The following is a 23980-nucleotide window of genomic DNA, read 5'->3' as shown; positions in this document are numbered from 1 at the left end:
AATACTTCCATGAAAATAGAAAATGAAAACACGTCTGCCATTAAAGATTTGTGACATTTATAAATAAATACCAGCTTTGCTATAACTGATTTATTTAAAACAAATTTGAAATCAATTCTACCCATATCACACACACTGTATGTACATTATATATCTGCTGTTACCTACCTGTGCCAAATTTGGCAACCATCAATCTTGTCGCTGTTGGGTTATTGAATTTAATAATCGAAAACGTTAAGATGAACATTCATCCCAGAGCTATACTGTTAGCCTGGCTAGAAAGTGTGCAGAAATATTGAAACTAAGGCATAAAACATAGGAAGTAATACAGTAGCTTTTTTGGATGACAATAGAGTTAAATGGCACAGTGAGGCTGGGGCTACACAAAAAAATACTTATCCGCCGACAGTGGTCTTTGTTGGTATGAGACTCTTAAGGGGATTTGATCATAATACAAATATAAACCGATTTAGAGTCAATCCAGGTTTACATTGCAATTGAAACTTTGTTTTAAGTGTGATCAGTTTGCACTGTATTATATCCTCAATCCTGATTAGTACACAGAGGTGATGTGACTTCATGTTCACCTTGAGTCCCACTGTCCTCAAAAGGGTCATGGCACAAGAACACATAGACAGACACACTAATGCTTTGTCAATACGTCTTAACATTACCCTCCACATCCTTTTTGACCCAACCCAATCTAAGAATCTGAAAGTGGTCTGAAGCACTAAAAATACACACCATACCTTTTCACTGATGTTGTTCTCTGTGTAATTCTCTCACCACTTTGCTGCCTGAAAAAAAAACATCTGTTGACAATGCCTCCCATTGAGTCCATTGTGTTCCATTACTGGAGCTACAGAGAGAGGCATGGGGGGTAGATTGTTGTTATTTGGACCCCCCCGCCCCCACACCCCTCCAAACACCCATTTCTACCCTGCACCCCGGCTTCCTGCAGTCTGCTTAATAACGTCATGAAAGCCTCTGTGGTGGGGATATCGAGCACTACTGTAGGTGAACAATGGGAGTGATGGGAGTGTGGTGTGTGTGTGTGTGTCTGTGTGTGTTTGTGTGTGCGTGCATGTGTGTGTGGTTTGCCCGCTTGTTATTGTGAAACAGAAGGAAAGCTGTGGTGCCGTCACGGTGCCAACCGGCGCCCGGGATAACGGAGAAACTCAATGGAGTGTTAAATGGGAAATCATCTGTTTTCAGCCACAGATTTTATGTCATTGCCGCTCCCACCACTCTGCTGCTGCGCTCGCTCTGCTATTCCACACACAAGCAAAGAAGGGGGGGGGGGGGGGGGGGTGTCCTACTACCTCTCTTTACTTCTTTGCTTTAGTCCCCCCCCCCTCCCCATAAACACACACACGCGTGTGCGTGCGCACACACACACACACACAAATGTTACAGGCCCTCTCTTTGCAATGTCTCAATGCCAATACACTTCAGAATTTTCTATTTCTTTTCTCTCATTTAGCCATTTCGCCACACTGTCATCAAGTCAGGTTTCTTCACTTTAAGATAGACATTTTAAGAAGATTGAATGACTAGTTTATACGTATATCTACAGTATATACAAAGGTCAAAAGTGTAAGAAGACCCGTATTCTCCAGTGTTACTGAACATTAAGCAGTTCAAGTGTATGAGCTGAAATGGATCAAAAGTAAGAGGTAAACTCAGCAGAGGTTAAAGACAAAGTGAAGGTTGCCAAGAATGTCAAAATGATGTCAATGTCACGGTTCTCCAAAAGGAGAAAGAGTGAGATCATATTGATAATTTTAATTTACAGATGATTTTTGCATATATTAGGGAGGGATTGGGGCGTTAGTGTATAAACAATTTCCACAATGTAAGGACTGACCCAAAATGTAAAAGGTTTTTTACATCATGGGCAATCCGTTAATACGTTTTGGGCTCATTGTTACATTATTGACCAGTTTATACATTTTGGGTTTTATTAAAACAATTTAAATTACATTTCCGGTTCTCGTTTAATATCGGGCTCTCACACATGTTGTTTTCTTCTTTTTTTTTGTCAAACCCCTCGTAGCGTTTCTCATCAGGATGTCTCCATTAACAGTTTATCAAGATGACCGCAGAGAACGCTCCAACTTAATAAACAGCCCACCCCCCCCACACCAATCCTCCGTATCCATCTGCCTGCACAGATAAACTCATCCATTTAATTAATGGCTTAATTCATAAGGAAAGTCATCAAGCATTATGGCTTTTAGAAAAGAGAGCGAGCTGATTTGAAAAAAACACTCTTTTTTCCACGGTGTTGAATAAAGCAGGCGGCCGTTAAAGTTGGCCACTTTCTCCTGTTAAGAGCGCTTGAATGAGTTTGCGATTCAAGCCCAATCGCTATTTTCTTTTGTTGTTTCAGAAGGGCTGATAAATCCCCCATAGTCTCTCTTTGCTTTATGGAGAGTGCAGGAAGAGAATACACTGAAATGATACAGTTTAATCTACTCTTGTATCCTCAGACAAGTTGTTGTGACATACACAATTTCTCTCAGCCTACCTATTTTTTTTATTTATTTCAGCTAATGGTTTCCAGATTGCAGGAAAAAACATGGAACATATTGGGTATATGAAATCAACAAATTAATGAACACTGTCGGGTCTGGGTAGGGATGAGCATGGGCCAATGGTGTTAAAGGAATAGTTACACTTTTGTATTTGCTTTTTGTCTCACTTTTAGGCTCAAGAAAGGGCAACAAAAAACCGTTAATGTAACTGTGTGTGCATTGTTGATATGGAAATGGGCATAGGTTGCTCAACAAAGTTAGCTTAGCTCAAACACTCGTAGTCAAGGGGAGCAGGTAAAAATATAAGCATGAGAATGAGGCAAAAAGCTAAAAATTGAAAATTGTTGCACTATTCTTTTAATGTAGTATTGAAAAAAAAACAAGGCATTAACGAAGGCAAAGACAATCTCCAGACACCAGAAAATAAAAAGAGAGACTACGTTGTTTTAATTCAGCAGAGGATAAGGTTAGCATTGTGCTTGTATTCAAAACCTTGACACGTTATTATATCTACATCTAATATATACATTATATCTTAAGTGCAATAGAGCTCAATTGTTTTCATTTTTTATTTAGTCTGTCATTGCTACTATCTAGTTTGACTCAATCTCATAAACACCATCCTGCTGCCCCAAATACTCACTAAAGCACCAAAATGGTAGCCTGGCATTCCCAGACCTGCCACTAGGCGCTGGCAAATTAAATTTGCTGCGCCTGTTGGTCTGGAAACTCTCCATTGAAGCTTTTTCAAAAAGACCAGAAATCTAGGCTCACGTTTCAATTGGTTCTATCTAATATGGGCGGGCCAGAGCCCTTTGTATGGTACTCTGGGGAGGACGTAACCGGATGACGACAGTGACGTGCATGCGACGTCGAAGCCGTGATAGTAAACATCAAAGATGGCTGCGGATATGTTGTGTGAGTTTGAGACTGCTTTGCCTTTACGATTTGGAAGACGGCACTCAAATATTTAATTAGCAAGTAAGTGGAATAGTGGAATGTTCTGTTTTGCCGACCGACCACGGCAAACGTTTAATTTAACAGTTTAACAGCTGTTCGCTAAACGAAAGCGGCTTACGTCACCTTGTGCATCGCTCTGATTGGTTGTAGTGCTATCCAACTGCGTGCAGTGGCATTTGAAATGCACCAGTAGGACCCGCCCCTTGAGTTGGAAATTACTATTGATCGTGGCCAGACCCTCTATCGTTCAAGATATCAGGGTCTGGATTTCCAGGCTACCAATATGGATCAATCCATCTGAAATAGTCCTCAATAAATGTGCTATTTCCTCCTGAATAGTTCCCTGCTGAGCATTATTAGGCTAAATAAGAACATATAAACCAAATGACAAGATCAATACATTGACTGAAAAAGAGTAGGAAGAAGTATAAACGTATTTAATCCTACCGCTTCTCCGGAGCTCAATCATTTATGTTGATGAATTAATGAAGAGATTGTCAGGTAGCTTTTCTGTTCTTTGCAGATGATGCGCTTCAGTTGGCTTCAATCGTACCGTGATCTTCAGCACGCACTGAGGCATTCTGTGGTCAGCACCTGCCACTCTGAGGCCATGGTGCTCCCAGTAGATTAGGAGTGAGTTGCTTCCCCCCCGTGTGTAAGAGGTTCGAACATCTCTGATATTTTTAACAACACCGAGTAAAATGGAGTGTGAGAATGGGCGAGGCATTACAACTTGGTTAGGATCAACCACCGCAAAGTGCAATTACAGTACAAATGCAATTTTCCCCCGGTCTTAAGGTTTTGTGGAGTGTAAATACCTTCATATCAGTTAACAGATGTAGACATGTTATCTCTTAAATCTCCCAAACTTTACCTTCAACTGTTTTAAATAGGATGTATTGTAGGCTAAATTGAAAATATCTATGTTGTACTTGCAGCCACGTCATTTTCATGTTCTTGTTTTTGCTTTTGAGGAAATGAGGGTCACCCAGATCTCTGGAGTATACATAAAGGTTAAATGGTATAAAAGTGAAATGATAAAGAGAGAGCTGAGCCTGAAGTTTTCAATTTACAGGACACCCAACATGTCAACATCTCAGCTATGGTTAGACATGTTGGGTTAGTGACGGAAAAAAATAGATTCCATAAAAGCAGATCCAAATCAAAATGAGTTTCCTCCATCTTGTAGCTGAGCCTACCCTAAGGGAAACATCCAGATGGAGCTCAGAGTAGAGTTGCTGTTGTAACGAAAGGAGACCCTTGGATGCCTCCTGGGGTCCTTCCGTTGGCGTTTGTCCACACACCAATGAATAGTTTCAAAAAGGAACATGCCAGCAGAATACCTTGGTTGCTTTAAGTCTTAAAAAAAAAAAATAATAATCAGTTAAGAAAGCAGCCATGGGGCCCCTCAGACATCTCCACACTGTGTAGTCTGTCCCCTGGCAATGCACCTTGGGTAATAATGAGCGGGGTCCATGTGGGGACCGATGACTTTCCCTGCGTTTCAAATCCCATACTCTTTCTTTTTTCTATTCTATATTTCTTTTTACTTTTCTACATACTACATCTGACCATAAAAATAATCTAGTTAGCAGGCAGTAGGCATACAATTGGGACATACTTTTACTTATTTCATCATAACATTGCACCTTTAACATGCCTTAAGCTAGTATATCTGTTGCATCCCTGCAGTGGTGAATAAGGTACTTGCATGCTATACTTGAGTAAAGGTAAAGATATCTTACAGGAAAAATTACTCTGGTAAAAGTTAAAGTCACATGTAAGAAAATCAAGTAGCTTAGACTAAATCTACTTGAGTATCAAAAGTACATGTCCGCTATTACAATGTACTTAAGTACAAAATACAAAGAAACAAAAAAAAAGTTCTGTTGCAGACATAGCTGCAGCTGAACAGACACCATCATCAATGTGTCTCGGTAAAACAGGCAGAGGTCGGCAACAGGCAGGCAGGCAGGGCAAAGCTATCCAAAAGGTGTTAGGCAAAAGGGAGAGTCCGATAACAGGCCTGGGTCTTGAATTTGTGAGCAAAAATACAGGGACAGGCCACGAACATGAGGTGCAATAATCCAGTGCAGACTGCTGATCATGGTGTGGCTTATAAAGCCAAGGCTGACGAGGAGAGTGGATACAGGTGTGGGGCAGCCGGAAAAGATAATTGGTTGTCAGCCAGGATAAAGGGCAGAGCGGAAGAACTGGAGTGGATCACGCAGAAGAAGGGCGGGTAGTTGGCGGAACCGTGACACATTCAGTCCAGATACAGTATCATGAGACATTAATTATTCAAATGTTTACTCTGTGCTTTCAGTGTCCTATGTAAATGCAGTGGAGTTAAAGTGAGGATTTTCTCTTAATAATGTAGTGAAATCTACTAGTAACGAAGTAGGGGAGAACGGGGTAATTTGTCACACGGGTTGGTTGTCACAATCGTTATATCTCGGAACCAGAAGGCGCTGTCTGTGAAATTTTGGTATGTAAATATCCAGAATTGGGATCAGATGTCACCTACATAGTCTTCCTTGGAGTTAGACTGCTGCATTTGAGGTGAGACGACTGTTTGTGTTTTTCATGTCAAATTGAAAATATTTAGCTCCTCAGTATTTTTCTTCTAGGCTTTTACACAATGGGTTTATAACAAAACACTTGTTACCCATACAAAGTGTGAAGGGTAAACTATAGTTCAGATTGTGGTTAGCAAGCTAATTAGTTGTCAGATGGTTGTTGGCCTTGATGCTAGCAAGAAATTCAAGTTGGGGTTGGTCGTCACATTTTTTGGGGGGTTGGTTGTCACATGTTATCTCAAGGCTGCAGCCAGAAAAGGAACCCAATAACGAAAGAAATTGTCAAGCTGTATCCTCACTGACACCCCAGAGAAGGAAAGAATAGAGCAGGAAAAGGCAGCTAGCATGCAAAAGAAAAAAGGGCAACAAAATCAAAACAACCCAGTGCATCCCAAACTAGACCAGCTGCCAAGGCTACAGTAAGTTATGTAGGCCTATTTGTCAACTTGACAATGCAATTAAAATTTCAAATTTAGTTCTACTTTCTTGCCTTCTTTTTAAGATTATTCCCATTAAGATAACATTGTGACAAACAACCCCATAGTGTTTGACAACCGACCCCTTGATGGGGTTGGTTGTCACAATGTGTAAGGGTGTCTTTGATGATTAATTTATTCTTTATTACAATAAGATAGAAAAAGTGAGGGGTACACATTTCAAGCCAACACCTTAAGCTTCAATTTAATGTAGGAATGACTATTGAAAGATGTTTAGGTGATGAGCAATTCTCACTAGAGTAAAAAGTGTGCCTACTTACCCCGTTCTCCCCTACATCACACCTTCAAAATATCATACATTTTATCCTTCAATTCCAAATGATCCCACAACGTTAACCTGTTTCAAAGCAATATACAGCTGAATCCATAATGTCGCTTGCTGCAAACCCTCCAATAAACTCTAAGGGGTATGCTGGGGGATTTGCTACAGTGCTTTGCCACACTCCAGCACAATTAAAGTTTGGGCAATTAGGTGAGGATCCAAAGCATTTTGTGAGTACACTGCAGTCTGCGGTGAGACAAAGAGAACGCCCCAAGTGTTATTTTTGATCTTGCTCAAAGCAACACAAATGACTTTTAAGTCTTTAAGCTGAGCTTTTGCTAATTAAAAAAAGAATCCCTTACTCTGTCAGGCATACTAATAATGCCTTGGCCCCTTTGAATGGACTGTATACACACAGACTATGAGCAGAGCGCTTGCCATATTGCTTTGGTAGCAGAATCCACTGTCCCGTGACTAAGACACACTGTCAAGAGGACTAATGGTCTTAACACTCAAGTGAATCTGATGAGTTTTCCCCCAGCAAGCAGATAATGAACAGAGAAAGGAGTGTGCTTTGAGGAAGCCTTTGAGCTCTACTTTGTACGTCTAAAACTTTCTGTGCCTGGGTGGGATCAGGCTGGTGCACTGTGATGACAGGGGGTTAGAATTACTCTAGCTGTAGGCTCTATTATGGGAAGAGTTCTGGAATCTGTATCATTGCAAACAAAAAACAATACACTGTTTGTACTAGTGTACAGAGGCGATTGATATGCTGTCAACAGTGACCTGGAGCAAGTGTAAAAGATGGTTCCGCATATAGCAGAGAAGCCATTCATCAGGCTCTCCAGAGGGTGTGGACAAGTAGACTGAAGGTTAGTCCATCCACCCTGCGTTCAAATCCCCATTCTTTCTGCTATTTAGAAGGGTAGAAAAGAATGTAGGATGTCCCAATCCCTTGTGGTCAGCATGCTTAAAAATGCCTAATACATCCGGTCGTGATTTTTTAGTGTTGAAATTAACATGTTATTCGGGCGATTCTGACCCACAATCCACTGCACACCGGAAGTGACGTAACAATGACGGAGCCCTTAGTATAAATAACAAGATCCCGGCGCAATGTAATGATGAAGTAAATAAGTAAAAGTATGTCCCAATTGTATGCGTACTGCATTCTCACTTTTATGATCAGCTGTAGTATATGTAGAAAAGAAAAAAGAAAGAGTATGCAATTTGGAATGCAGTCCTAGTGTCCATGTCACTATAGTACTAAAATACTCTGTCAGTGCGTGAATTAAACCTGTTTCAGATATTATTACAACCACCCGTACTCCCATAACCCTCTCCTCCTCTGTGTGTCAGTAACCTCTGATCCACTGCATGTAACATCGCTATTAGACAAAGTCATGAACATTGCATCCATAGGTAACAGATCTAATGATGGCTCATGATGGCAATAACTACGCTCATTACAGGCAGTATGACATGTCACTCCTATAACCGCTCTAAAAAGAGAAGTTGAAGGACAACGTTATGCATATTAGTAGAAAGGTATCTTTTTTATTAGGAAATAAAAGCGGGTCACTGCGTTCATATTGTTATGGAAATGAATACTGTGTGAATATATGAAATATATTTATTTATACTATATTGTATTGTCATAAATTGTGAATCTTTATAAAATAGAACAAACATATCTGACCATAGTCTTGTGTAAGAGAAAGTCAGGTTGTTTTAACTAAGATAGTAGTATATAGACTAGGTCGTGCCAATGTATGTTTGTTATGTCTCACTATTCCAACCCTGAACATCTATTACGTAGGCTGATGTTCGTGCGTTAATAGATTTTGCTATAACTTCTGGAGAATGACTGCATACTCCAGTCATTTCATTACAATCCCATTGCTGTATTGTTGTCTGGACTCATGTTTGCAAATATTAAAGATATTTTTATTTTGTATATTTCATTTTGTCATCTGGTATTAATTGCCTAAATTCTCATCTTTCTGGAGGTTGATATTTCAATTCCACGACAAAAACAAAAGCATTCTTTTTAAAGAATCGCCACCCAAACGTTATCCATTACTTTCATAATACACTTTTCATAATGGGGGTCTTCTTACAGAGTGACACCAGGTTATGAATATCTAACTAGATAATACTTTAGCCATACTTGTCATATACTTGTCATTAAAAAAAGTATTTCAAAGCATCAGGACAGCAGCTATACAGTATTCTCACCATGCTCGCTGTACCAGTCAAATTAATTAAGTGTCCCTATAACAATATGTAATCCAGCGACCAGCGCTTTAAAGCTCAGAATGTTAATGTTATCTGGTATTTCCTCTTAACTCTGACAACATGTGTCTAAAGGCAGAGCGGCCACTCCAAACAGGCCTGCCAGAGAAGGGAGCTGAGCTGTTTAAATGTGCTCTAATCTGTAGCCAAATGCAGTACTCATATCCTGTCATACTGCTGTACAAACTACAGAAATTAAAAAATCCACATACATAATGTGAATACATGTGTTTTTTAAAGATATGTGCGGTAGTCGCTTTTTACTGCCAGCTAAAATAAACTGCAGCCTTTAGCCTGTATAGCCTGAAATAGTGGATGTGCAACAGCTACTGGTATGACCGTTCAAGCCTTTTGAATATTTATTTAACATAATGGCTAAAATTGTGATAATAGCAAAGACTGACTTCAGGTTGTTTCTGAATCTCCCCCAAATATATATATATTTGTTGTTTTACAGCAGTTTTTATTTGAAATGGCAAAATGGTGTTGCATGACCTGAAATACCAATTATGGCCATTACACCAAAAGCCCTCCTGGGGGGGTTTGTAACCTGTAGAGTGTGACAGAGTGAGCCTCACAGGCAATATGTCCAATTTATCAACAGAAGCTCCAAGTGTGCCCAGGACACATTTTCTGCACTAAAGTCTGTACAACTGTTTACAGGACAATGGAACAATTACTACCCTTTGCACTGGCTCAACACACACTGTGTACTTGCGTGTATGTGTGTGTGTGTGTGTGTGGTGTGTGTACGTGCTTGTGTGCATGTGTGTGTACTGTATGCGCGTGTGTGTATGTGTTATTTTATTTGTTTATTTGTTTATTTAGCAGGGACAATGCACAGCTCATTAGCAGTACCAGAGTTAGCTATTAGCTCATTTTCATCTGTAGTCCCTGGGCAGGAAACAAAGGACAACATCTCTGTCAAATGAGTCTATGCCTCCTGGTCCCAATGCTTCACTGCTTGTGACCAGTTCAGACCCGATTTCTTTTTCTTTTTTTGAGAAGATGATCGAAGAATAAAAGAATAGAAATAAGACGTTAGATAAACCTGTAACATGAACAAAGTTGATGGAATGTAATGATGCTCTTGAATGTTGTATGGATAACCATTCTAGTCACTCCAATATGAATGTGCCCCTAGTGCTGCTTTTGTTATCTCTTGATTTTACAGATACAAGTATTTATTTTTCATATGTTTTTCTATTTTTTATATGACAAAGATTATATTTGTACTGTAATAACAAATGTCTCTGTATGTGTAACTTTGTACTGTCATGCACCAAAGCGAAAATTCAATAAAAAAACTTGAATTACAAAAGAAAATTAAAAATAAGACGTTAGTTTGTGTAACAGAAATAGCAGACAGAGGATTTCTCTTTCCTGATAAGAGGACTCAAAATAGTTTTAGTCTCTTAATGTTTCAGAGATGGCAAAAGTGCAAACTGTATCCCCGTCAAGACAGTGATGCAGTGAGCAACTTGCAATATATAAAAGCCCTAAGAACATGAAGGGGCTGTCTGGGCCAACTGTGTGCTACTAGAATCACTGCTCCTAGTCCTCACCCAGCACTACCAAGCACCGCCAGTGTCTGCCCATGTCATGCCAGCTGCCGGAATAATACAACTGTCATTTGAACAATACCAAAGCCAGATCCAAGTCAATGAGCCAGAGAGAGAGAGAGAGAGAGAGAGAGAGAGAGAGAGAGAGAGAGAGAGAGAGAGAGAGAGAGAGAGAGAGAGAGAGAGAGAGAGAGAGAGAGAGAGAGAGAGAGAGAGAGAGAGAGAGAGAGAGAGAGAGAGAGAGAGAGAGAGAGAGAGAGAGAGAGAGAGAGAGAGAGAGAGACACAGAGAGGGACAAAGTCGTAGAGAGAAATACAGAGACAGAAAGAGCAGATTGAATAAACTAAGCTGAGACAAGCCTCATCTAAGAAAGGAGGCTTGGTCCAAGAGCATCATCCCAGTGCCCAGGATAGGGCTTAGGGCCACAGCCAAAAAATGTGGAATAACCAAATATTAGTCTCCTCCCAAGTGACAACTACTTCAAACAGCTTGAAATCAAGTCAAAAGGAAGAGGAAGAATTTGAATGCCACAGCGCCAGCCTCATCAGGGCATATCCAGCAGTGCAACAGGAGAGCAGTGCTGTGTTGGAACAGTAAGGCCATAGAATGGAGCATTGTCTGCCTATTTAAGGTGAGACACTGCAGGTGAATAGGGTAACATTTAGAACATATAGATATCATCATGCAGCTTTGCCAGTTGATGACTTGACATACAAACTTTTTTTTTTGTATTACAATTTTTTCAGGAATGTCTGAATAAATATAAAAATGTGGAGATATCTAACTACATTTCCCTCTTTCTAAAACCCCAAAATCTAGATGTTGGATGAAGCCATGGTTAAACACTTTATTCAAAGTATTAGTGTCTGAAGTTTTAAAAGAACAGATTTTGGATACAGCCCTTTTTTATATATACAATTCAAACAACAAAACAAAACAATTTAATGAAGTATGGAATCACATCTATGAGGCACTATGAGAAATAAAGCTCGTAGCATTGCTGAGAAGGGACGGGGGAACTACAGTGGAGATCACAGGACATGGATTTTTCTTTTTGTGTTTGTGTGTGTCTTTGGGTGTTACGTGTGTGTGTGTGTGTGTGTGTGATCATGCGATGAATTGCTGATTCTTCTCGGCTGACATAATACATGGCTTCATGTAAAGAGTATTTTATTCATTTTATGTATCTGTTTGAGGGCCTTTGGGGATGCATTTCTCTGCATGTTTTCAGAGGGTGTCGGGAGGATCAAGTGATGAACAGCATACTCTTTTTACTTGGTTTGTATGTATTGTCTGGTGTTGTTTGTTTGTTTGTTTGCTTATTGTTACAAAAAAAACTAAATAAAAAGAATTATACAAAAAAATAATAATAATAATAATTCTAACAATATTAATAATATGTGCCAGTGCATTTATACTTTTCAGAAATAGACGAGGTTGTTAGGGCCAGGAGCGGCTACATGTGTGTGTGTGTGTGAGTGTCTCTGTGTGTGTGTGTGTGTCTGCAGCTTGCATTCTCTCCGTTATAAAGACAGCCTACTCAATGTCATCCCGCGCAAGCGCAGAGCGTACGCAAGTCAGAAGTCAGCTCGGTGTGTTCTTCGCACTTTATTGACCACGTCAGGGAGAATGGAGCTGACTAAATCAGCAGACTTTTCTGGCGAAGGTCGGTAGTCGCCTCGGTGTGTATTGGCCTTTAAACAGCCACGTACAGACAGGTTCCTACTCTGTGCTGGGTGTGTGTGTGTGTGTGTGTGTGTGTGTGTGTGTGTGTGTGTGTGTGTGTCTTCAGCACCCACAAACCAACCTCCTGACTCCCTTAGCCTTTAAACCGGCCCGGGGACATGTTCCTCAGCCTGTTCTGCCACTCAGGGCGAGCTGCAGCCGGACAGAATGACTGACAGCTCTACACTCAGGAACATCTCTCAATCCCCTACAACAGCCCTGTTCCATTTCACTTTACTCAACAAACACACACACACACACACACACACACACACACACACACACACACACACACACACACACACACACACACACACACACACACACACACACACACACACAGACAGAACACAAACACACAGCCAATGTTGCAGAAATGAATTGCTCTTTAAAAAATGTATCTCTTCATGAGGACTAACTGGACAAAACTCATTTCTATTTCACAAAAGATACCCAAAACAAAGTGACAGATAATCGTCCTAGTAGCAGAGTACAAATCTAATTATTGGTTACTTGTATCATATTTTAATATATTAAATCATGGCATATTATTGTATTGAAAAATCTGTTCATTTAAACTAATGTTTTTAAAGTCATACTTCATTTATCCATTTGTGTACATGTGCTACATTTTCTATTTTATGAAAGGTCTTCTTTGCTTGGTGAACATTAAATAATAAATATAAAAAGCCATGTCATATAAGCACATGTAATGTATGAGTAAATGTAAGAAGGTTTAATGGCAGCCACACAATAAATGCAAAGTGTTCACAGATTTTCAGCTGGTAAAAGCCTTTCGCGAGGGCATCCATGCTTTTTAATAACATATTTCTCTTGACTCATCCTATCGTTGCCTGGTGTCCACCAATATGCCTGTGAGTGATGCTCACTTAATATGAATGCTGGAATATGTCTTGATGTCTGTGTTACATTTTTTTTCTTCAGTTTTGCATCAGACTTAAACGATATCTGTCAAAAAAGGGAAATGGCTTTCCATCACTGTCCCATTTAATATCTACCCACCGGTATAAGCATATTCATGGTAACACACGGGAATAGAAAATGATTCGGCCCTGAATACCAACTTGTGTTTTGGAGCTTTGCAACACACAAAATCCACGACCTTGAAGACTAAAAGGTCAGCCAGAGTGCTAAGGGTGAATGTTAACGTCTCCACCTTTTACAATTTATGACAAAGAGATAAATGCAGAAATTAAAGTCATGCCTGAGTGTTTTTTTGAACCTGTTTCAATTTTTTTTTTTTTTTTTTTGCAGGGGCACACAATGAATCAGACAAGCAGCTTCCCCAATTAACAAGGAAGAGACATTATGGTAATGAGCGTGGAAGCTTGTAAGGTCACTGTCGTCGCGCATGTTAAGCCACGACTCAGGGCACGGATTCTCTCTGCCTTACAGATTAATTGAAGGCAGCATAATGGCATGACGTCCGCTAATAGTTTACCTGGTTTGTCACACTGACTGTCTCCCGACCACCAAACACCTTTATGCAATTATCTTCATGATTTGATGGAACATAGTAGGCAGTTTGGGGACTTCAGTGAAAGCTTTATCTGTGTAGTCTGCTGGGTGTAAAGACACTACTTGAGTATGCAGGTCAGCAGCATGAGAAGTGGAACAATTAAATTAAAGGTTCAGTAAGCGGAATGGTCGGTTTAGCTAACTTCCTGCAGTTAGCAGTCCCCTCCCTCGTCCCTACGTCACCACATTAATGCACTGCGGTCTTCAAGCAGCGAGTTATCTAGCATCATCTCAGATCCACAAGTGTGATGAAACATGATAAAAACCATCAAAACAGACATTGGGAAGGAGTTTTACCTGCTCCGCCATTGTAGACATGAACATTCACCCAGCTGTCGCTCTGCGTGTGCACCGGCAGTGAGACGGTTGCCAGTTTGTAGCGTTCTCTCTTGTGATTGGATATCAGTTTCGGGATCCCCAAAAAGTTTATTTGCCAATTACATGCAGAGCAGGTGACTGAGAGATCGGCTTTATGAAACGTGCACACTATGTAAGTGATCACTGTATGAATAAAGAGCAATTTAACACTTATATTAACATAAATAAATTACTTCACCTTTAAACATGTCGGAAAGAACACTTCGCCCCGCATTCCAATCGCATACTTAAAAAAAAATCTATTCTACATACTACAGCTAATCAGGATCGCCCAAAAAGCGTGCTGATTTCAACACTAAACATTTCGACCGGATGTTATACACTGTAAGCAATTGCTGTTAATTTACGGCCAAATTTTAACAGTAATTTACTGTATTCATGTATTACGGTTCTTAGCAATGCATTGTGGGAAGGTACATTTGAAAAGACAGCTCAGAAGCCCTTAACAGTATGATAATGTTTTAAATTACAGTATACTACAGTATTTTTTGGAAAGTGGGCGGGCAACGGCCTTTTTCAGGAACATTAGTTTGAAATGAGCCATTCCAGATAGGACAAACTTTGAAGGACATGTGCTACGCATCAACAAAAAGTCCAGCATTAGGTCTACTCTGCATTGATCGAGTGGAGCGTCTACACATTTTAAGGTAATATGTTCCTGATCAATTATTTACTCTTAAAATGTGGCTTTAGATAATGTTTGAAATTAAACTAATGCTCAGCAGCCTGTCTATTAAGTGAGTATGTGATTTTAGAATATTGTTTATCAGTGAGGATGAGTTAACTAGCTCAAACATTTATACTTAAGCGCATGTTAGAGTCCATGTATGTTCAAACCTAACAGTGTTGAGCATTAGTGAGTCTTAGAGTCTTAGTCTTTAGAGTAGTAGCCTACTGGTTGTTTTTAGCTAGTGGATAGCCTTTAGCTCCTTGTTAAGAGCTGATGCAGTGGAGCTGATTATCATATCATGCCACCTATACATTTGAATTGAAGCCTAATATATCAACTGTTTCAAGTGTAATACATTGTCAATTTGGAACCCATAAAATAGTTAATTTTTTACAGTCAGTGTATAATCTTTGACTATTCTGATTTCAGATGCTTCAATGGTATAGCCTTAATCTGGAGAGAGGCACAAAGGCCATCCAGGGAACAGTAAGAGGTAAAAGACAAGCCTACCTCAAAGGATTATTTTAAGAGGTAAACCACAAGGCTTCCATGAGTTTCCCAAATTATCAGGACTATGGATATGTGTATAAGATCATGGTCAGTGAGCTAAATTGTCAAAATGTTTACACGCATAGTCAGAGGTCATGTCTATACCTGGACATTAAATGTTAAGTAATAGTGCGTTTAAAAAAATATATATAAATCAATCTTGTTTACATTCAAGCCATCGCTAAATGAGTTGACACAAAGTTGATTAAGCCTATCAGCTCCACAAAACTCTCTCTGTATTTCAAAGTATGGCAGCGTTTACAAACGTTCTACTGCTAAGAAAAAACCTGGACGTAAAGCTGAAGGTATACCATCAATGCGCGGTCACTGATGAATCACTCATGCAGATGCTCAGAGAGTGTTGTTGTAATTCCTCAGAATTCCTCATTGGGGGCAACAGAAGTTACGCACTATAGCTTTAATCTGCAGTTGTATCTAGTGGTAAAAGCCTCCTGAGAACTGTTCACATATATTCACTTTGAGAGAGCAACCTCTGATAGCCTGGCACTGCCCGCCTACTACTTCCGCTCAATTTTCATTTCCCTTCCGTAGTCAGTCTGGGTGTGCGGTACATTCTTAGGTTTTCTCCGCACAGATTTCTGCCGGTCCAATCAGCGAACAGAAGGAGTGGCTCAGAAGCCGGCGCATGACATGGTTGGTTGGCAGATCCAGAGTGGCACTGGGCAGATCCAATAGTTTTAAACTTCAACAGACACCCGCCTTCAAGTGAGTTAACGTTTGTCAATTGAGCGATTCCAGACCTTCTGTAATGAAATGAAGTACGATGGTCTGGTAGAACCAGGCTAAACCTCTGATGGGGAAGCTCCAACACTGGACCAGCTAATGGTGTAACTTCATCGCTCACAGTGTGGATTAATTGCACATTCATCATCAATAGCAGAAGTTTCAGCCACACCTTGCTACACACTTTATACAACAACACCTGTGCTCTTATATAAAGTCAGCAATTATCATTTGAAAAATGACTTTAGATACCTAAAGACAGAAATGAGACAGCAAAATGAATTGGCACATTATTCCTAATTGGCTGGTGCATACAGTAGGCCATGTCTGAAATCTCTCCCCTGTTTACTGCCTACTGCACTTTTACCATCACCCAATTTATTTAAGTTTCTGAATTGTGTGGCCTATGCAGGGAGTTTGGTTTAACAATCCCATGATGCAATGCGGCTCATCTTATTAATAAGGACTCGGTGACGGTGCAAAAAGGAATGCACGATCGTTCATACATTGAGTTCTAAGCTAACTGCTCACTAAAGAATTAACAACTGAGCATAAATCCTAAATAGAGCAGTAAATGAGTGAAGGAATGGAGGGGATTTTTCAAACACATAGTAAAAAAATTCTTTATCACTATCCTTGCGATTGGTTGACATTGACTTTAATGTACTTGAACCATCCATTCTTGTCGTATAACTGACCCAACAGCAAAGACAAAATCGTTATTATGGGAGCAGTTTATATTCAAGCAGAAGGGTGTTGTAAAAAACTGAACAATGCAACACAGCTATTATGACGGCATCTTCCATTTTGTAGTTCTTGCCCAATCAACAGTCAGCTTTTAAAAAATGTGAACATGAGATCAACTTTTGGCTCCGAACCCGCCTTTTTTTTCTAATTCTGCAATATGCTACACACTGTTCAAACTGCAATTTCAATCACTAAATGTGAAACAATGGTATCGAGGGGAGAAGCAGTGTGAAATAGAGGGCCAGTCTCAATGGCCACTTGGTGTAATCTGTCATGATCTGCACTGGTCCATAAATTATAGCACATCAGCAGTTCACTACTTAAGCACACAAAACCGTAAATATAGCGCACAAATGGAGCCGTTAATCAAATGTTTACGGAACCCTTTCACCATGTCAATATGCATTAGCCGCTGACTGATTGCCATTTGTCTAATGAATCAATCCCCACCCTTCCAGACTCATATGCCCATTAATCCACTGATGAGCCAGGGTCACAGCACACTCCTCACACACATAAATCTACGCCTGTTGCTGATCCAAATATAACCACCGGGGCTATGCAGGCCTGATGACTCTATTTAGAGATAGTCTAAAGGGTCGCATACACTAAGGCCAGTAGACAGTATGTAGTATACAGTAATATTAAGTATGTAGGAGGGAGGATGTTTGTAGAGATTTTCGAACACAGCCTAAGATGATGAGGAATAGGCAAGTAAAAAATACCCCGGTTTCACGGTATCTCAAATGTGTTATTTTGAAATGTCTGGTCTTAAAATCAGTATTGGCCCCATGGCTAATGAGGAAGATGTTGTATTGTTCCTCGTCTTATGAACTCACTCATTGACACAATGACTCCATGAAGCAGCTTGTGCTGGAAGCTGCTTTAGCAATAAAATGCACTCTCTTGAGCTTTGCGTGTGTTTTGAAAAAGGTTCAGTTATTACACGTACATTGCAGGTCTCAAGTGGGCAAATGGTATTGATTGAGCCACAAATCCAACAAAAGGGGCTTAAACTGAGTAACACCCACTCTCCGATATCAATCCACAAACATGACTCAGCAAGACTCTGGCTCTTTTAGGAAAGCCATCAGCCCAACAGTCTTGCAGCTGCCTGCAGCCTAGCGCTCTCAAACTGGAATCCGACAAAGCAAGCAAGCAGGCCTTACACCTAAACAGTCGAATAAAACACAATGATTCTGATTCAATCCAGTCTTTCCCTTCATCCACTATCCGTCCTTCGGCGTCTTCTTCACTTTTTCATTAACCCGCTCATTTTATTCTTATTTCTCTCCTCCATATCGCTCTCTTTTCCTTGCCATTCTCTTGTCCCTTGTGAGTTGACATTTTTTGGCAGAGTTCCCAGTTAAGTGCGGTATGGGAATCAGTGTAGTAGAGGAAGAGTTATTACAGGCAGCGTGCTCCGATCACAGAAGTTTGAGATCATACTGACAGAGACTCTTCTTATCACTCCCAGGCCTCACCAAGCGGGGCACCAGACACGTTTTTCCGTTTGACTTCTTCAAGATCGCTGGGAAGTTCCAGTGAGAGAAGTCAGTGCACAGCAGCCCTAACACAATGTATTATTTCCAGAACAATGCTTTATGTCTTAAATGACTTGCTATGCTATGTAAAACCAGAATACAAAAGTGGACAAGCATTTATCGTGGAAGATTGTACACTAACTAAGTGTTTCAGAGCAGAGGCGGACTTATAAATAAGTTTAGATCAAAGGATTGAAGGAGGGGGGGCATGTTAGGGGCCTTCTGCCTTTCTTTTGCCTTGGGCCCTAAAATGACTCAATCCATCCCTGTTTCAGTGGTAATTAAAAGGCCTGCAGCAACAAGGCTCTGACACCGCCAGCAGTTTTTTAAGCATAGCGGGGGTGTTTTAGAAATGTGTCACTCAGCTGTCTCATAGAGCAGGTACACTTCTCTTTCTACAGTACATACATCTATGCTGGCTCAGAGAGCACACTCACACCATAAACAGTACAAGACCCTGTCAAACCTCTATGCTCCAATTACTTGTTTTCCCCCTTGCATCCATCTGGCGGGTAGAGCCATCTAAAGCAGTCCTTTCTTTTGTCGCCACAATTCCTGGAATATATGGTAAAATAAGCAATACATTCATGGTTGATTCGTAAAAGCTGGCATCAACACAACATGGACCAGTTCTAAAAGGCAACAATGTAGTATGTTTTTTGTGAAAGGGACCTGAGATGTCAAACTGGAGACTGCTCTCATCGACATACTCAGTGGGACACAACCTCAAAGTGTACTGAGCAGATGAATGCCATGTCATGACACTTCATCTCTAACAAAGTTTTTTACAAGGAATTCCAGAGTTTGAACCCTGAACCTTGAACCAACCCCTGTGACATATAACCCCGTTCTCCCCTACAGCATGACAGGAGCGAGCTGCAGATTGACTGTAGAAAGGGATTCATATGTAGGAATCAATCAATCATTCATTGTTAGTTCCATGTGGACTCACGGTCATGAAGCCGTCCAGTAGACCAGAGTCAGGTTTGGGGGGAGCCTGCAGTCGCTCCATGGACCACTTCTCTATGATGGAGGCCACTTGGCTGTTCTCAGTGTTGAGGATCCTGAAGCCCGTCATGTTCACACCACTGTATCGGTAAGACTCCACGTCCAGCGCAAACAGATCCTAGGAAAGGAATGATTTAGGTCAGGTCAACTTTAATGTCAATGTTACTGCAATGTGTTCTAGACATACAGAGGAATCAAAAATACGCTTCTCTCCGAGCCACGGTGCAATAAGTACAAATGGATCAAATAAGATGAATAATTTTTTTTGCGGGCCTACAAGATGTGTTGATAGCAGTACCAACAATGCAACACTCACACATAAACAGATGATGAAGAATACTTAATATGATGAAGGGAAACAAAAGGAGGAGAGAAGATCAAAGACAGGTGGATGAACAAGAGCATTAACATTGTCAGCACAATGTCAATGTCAAATCATTTGTTGTGAATGTGGTCAACACACTATGTTTTTATTTTGTTTAGTTTTTTTCAGTGGTGCGTTGTGTTTTGTGTTGTGTTGTTTTACCTTAGTCAGTCAGTTCTGTTTGTTCTGTGATGCCCTGTGCTGTGCTCTGGGGTTCCCTCCTGTTCATGTTGTTTAATTGTATTTTCTTTTAACATTGATGTCAGGGGACATAGCATTTTGGCTAATTCTGGCATTTTTAACCCATGTATGATCATGTGTTTTATTAATTTGCACTGTCCCCTCATAAACTGAATTGAAATCGAATTGAAATGAGAAAAGGAAAAACACAAGGATGAAGCAATCGAGGGGAAGAGAACAGCAGTTATCTTGATGTCACATGATTTGATCTTTGTTCTAGAGAACACATTACAGCGGTAAAAGAATGATCTGAGGTAATGAATATACAATGACAAGCCCGGAAGATGAAAATGGAAGAGCAACATCATATCATTTTTATTTTTTTGTGCCTGCAACAAATCATAAGGATATGGGGCTGGGAGTTAGATCTGATGACAAAACCACTGTGCAAGCAAAGCCTCTTCTCTTTCTCTACTTACCAGTGTGGTGAAGATATAGTGATAATACTCTGTCATCATCCCCATGGCCAGAGCCTAAAGGAAGAGAGTGACAGAAGGAGGAAGAGAGAGAGAGAGATTAAGAGACGGAGAGATTTAGAAATGAATACTGTAGAGAGGAAGAAATGTTTTCATATTTATGCACACATGCACATACATGTGTCTGTTTGTGTGACTGTATTACTGGATGTATTACCATGTAATGTGATGAGGCATAGAATATTGTGCTACTCTGCTGTAGCCACGGGGCTCAGAGATAACAAACACCCACCACCAATATAATATGAAAAGAAACACGCTAAATAAAGCAAAGAAGAATATTGCTCAGTCTCATACATTTGGCATGAGAAATCTAGAGCATAATGCATGATTCCATAAATGTGGGACATCTGGGACATTGTCAGAAGCACATTTGAGTAAACGACCCCTGGTAAATGGTGGAGTTGCTACAGGAGATGGTTTGTGTGAGCCGCTGTTTATTTGAATTGTTTTGGGTGAAAAAACAGAAGCCAGCTAGTTATGTGTGTGTGAAATTTAACTCTGCTGAGGACAGACTGTATTGACACTGTCACCCAGGAAAAAGATGTAAGACCATATTGGACAATTCTGCAACTAACGATGTGCGTGCCATGTATCCATTGCCAGGCAGGATATAGTGAAACAGAAAGTAAGGTTGTTATGGTAATTTCCTTTAATATATGGGAACTGTAGTTCTTCTAGCGAACACTAGTAGTACATCGAGCAAATAGCACATGTGCTGGTGTACTACAGGTGTATATTCAAAGATAATATTTGTAAGTAGATCAACTCATCGTAGGTTTCGCTCTTTTCGTGGAATTATAGTACTGCCGCATCCAACTCAAACTTAAATATTACATTGATTTCTGAGAGGGAATTATTTATTTTATTACAAAGTATATCTAGAAAATATATAAAAGGCTGTCAATTTCTCAGTAAGGGATCCGTTAAAGTATCACAATAGACAAATACATCTGTGGAGTTACAATGATGGGCCCTGCATTGATGAACAGGGAGGAAAAGTCCTCCATTATCCATGTTAGGTTGATGAGATGAATGTTATTTAGATTACATCATTCATAATTTTTCCCCCCTCACTTCTGACTTGTTCCATTTTCAGTTATAGTCAGACCATTTTTCACCTTTTTTTGCGATTGCTGCCCAACTTACAAGTGACTGTAGTTAGTTCTCCAAAGGGAATATCTACTCATTTACCCCAGCAATCTGTCTCTAGAAATGTACCTCTGAGATGATATTCAAAACTAGTATCACCTTCCTCTGTATTAATATATTATCTGCCAGACTGTGTGTGTGTGTGCTGGCTGTGTGCTCCTATGGTGGTGTCAGACTCTTGCCTGCCGTGCGGAGTCACTAAACTAATATGAATCACAGATTAGGAGTGTGTGGAGAGGATGATTAAACAGACTGGAAGGAATAGTGGCTATACAATTTAAAAAAAAACTGGATAAAGCCTTCAGCATTCCGTCTGAGGACCGGCCCTCTCACGGGTAACTCACATGCTGCAATTTTCTCATGGTTGTGATACAGAAAAGTGTCTTTTAGAACCCATTTATATATGTTCTATTTATTATGTCACTTATGGGCAAGGGGAATGAATAAATAAAGTAACACATCCTGTACAGATAAAGTGGTGGTTCAATTTAAAAGACAGAAATCAAAGCTATCGCAGGAAAGGAAAAAAAAACATTGTGATATTGTTGTATCATTGAAATCTTCAGCTTCAGCTTCTCACATGAATCATGAATTGTGAAAATCGCCTGAATCCAATAATTTCTATACCTCTTTGTGCACAATAGGTCTCGCTTTGAAAGTTTGATTTAAAAAAAATGAAACTACTCTTTTCAAGAACACATCCAAGTAAACATCTAAGAATGACTGGCAAAGTTTCATGATGATATCTTTGAGTTAAAAATGTTACCCTAATCGCCTGTGCCTGGCCCATAGATAGTATATAAAATGGATGTAGCATCCGGGCTGACCTCAGTTATTCACACGGCATCCAATAATCCTGGTTTATGCGCGTCGCCATCTTGTGAGATTTTTACTCCGCCTCACTCCTCTTGCCGAAAAGAATAAAAACTAGCCTGCTAGAAAAAAATTCACCCGACCTCAGTGTTGACCAGGCTATAAATAGGTATAATAAAACTGTGAAAAAGGCCTGTTTAACAAGTGAGTCAAAGAAAAATTGCTCAGTCTTGGTACCACCCCCAGTGGCCACCGGAAGGTATTGCAATGTGTCACTTCCTTATTGGATGCTGGTAAAAATCGCTGAGGTTGGGGCTTGGCCTGGCCTTAAAGCTGTTTCGCAAACCACATAGGCACTGCAACAATAGATGTTTTCTCTTGACTGTTGATTTTAATGTTCTAATTGATTTATTTTTAATGTCTGAACCCTAAATATTGCTTTGCTGATGGCTGATAAATTCAATGTGTTCAATTCAATGTCATGTAATAAAACAGGATTCCTTGACCTAGGAGAGTGACAGAGTGTGAGGGATGATTTATGTTGTCTTTAATATTTGATCAATCCTGGAAGCAGGGGAAATGTGAATGCTGCTTCATTTTCAAATGAATGTCAAAATCTTGAGCTGCCCCCGAAAAATCGTTTTTGAAGATTTGAGCAAAGACAGCCGGAGTTTAATGTACAAGTTACCTTTCCCCCTGAAGGGTACACGCTAAAGCTATAGTGAAAATAATGTTCATTTTGAAAGCAAGTTAACAAGATTACACAAGATTATGTCTCTTAAATCTATAGTTAAAATCCCCTGAAAGCGCATGTACCGTCATAGGAGATTAAAACTCAATTTAGCACAAAGAGTAAAGACATTTGTGTTTGGCCAAGTACTTCTTTGTTGAAACAATGCTTTTGGCACTAAATCGAAAAAACAGAAAATTATACATTGGAAAGCCATTTTATTTCCCTTTTTAAATGGTGCCACATTTGTAAGGAAAATAAATTTGTGGGATGAGCAGCAGCGTTGAGTTTGTGTTTTGAGCCCATAAAAAACTTGACAAATCTTCTCTGCCAATTTCCTTATTTTTATGTTCTAATTTTATTATCCATTTTCCAACCACCAGGAACCCGTTTCTAGTTCTAGGACTGTGCTAGTGCTGGTTCACCATGAGTTCAACCAGCGAATGTGAAAAGAACCGCTTTGGTGTTCCATGGGCCAGACAGCCATGTCATAACGTTATGTCTCTGTTCTGGAGGGGAACTATCCCTGCGTTCCGAATCGCATACTGTCTACCATTTAGTTTGGTAGAAAAAAGATTTAGGACGTCCCGATTCTTGTGGACAGATTTA

The 23980-nt window shown here is 40.1% G+C and overlaps 1 protein-coding gene across 2 annotated transcripts in view; it reads right to left on the bottom strand.

The window, feature by feature from the left end:
- The window catches only part of grik2 (glutamate receptor, ionotropic, kainate 2), a gene marked incomplete at both ends in the record, with an annotated part of 229510 nt that overhangs the window by 100489 nt on the left and 105041 nt on the right, over positions 1-23980 (bottom strand). For both annotated transcript variants that reach the window (XM_080039407.1, XM_080039408.1), the window contains 2 exons: positions 19541-19714; positions 20620-20673. In XM_080039407.1, coding sequence (XP_079895533.1) covers positions 19541-19714; positions 20620-20673 — 228 coding nt within the window. The remainder of the gene's footprint in view (positions 1-19540; positions 19715-20619; positions 20674-23980) is intronic.

The sequence above is a fragment of the Ammodytes marinus genome, assembly GCF_949987685.1.
Source record: "Ammodytes marinus genome assembly, chromosome: 13".
Taxonomy (NCBI): domain Eukaryota; kingdom Metazoa; phylum Chordata; class Actinopteri; order Uranoscopiformes; family Ammodytidae; genus Ammodytes; species Ammodytes marinus.
This window is presented reverse-complemented; position numbering and strand designations above follow the sequence as displayed.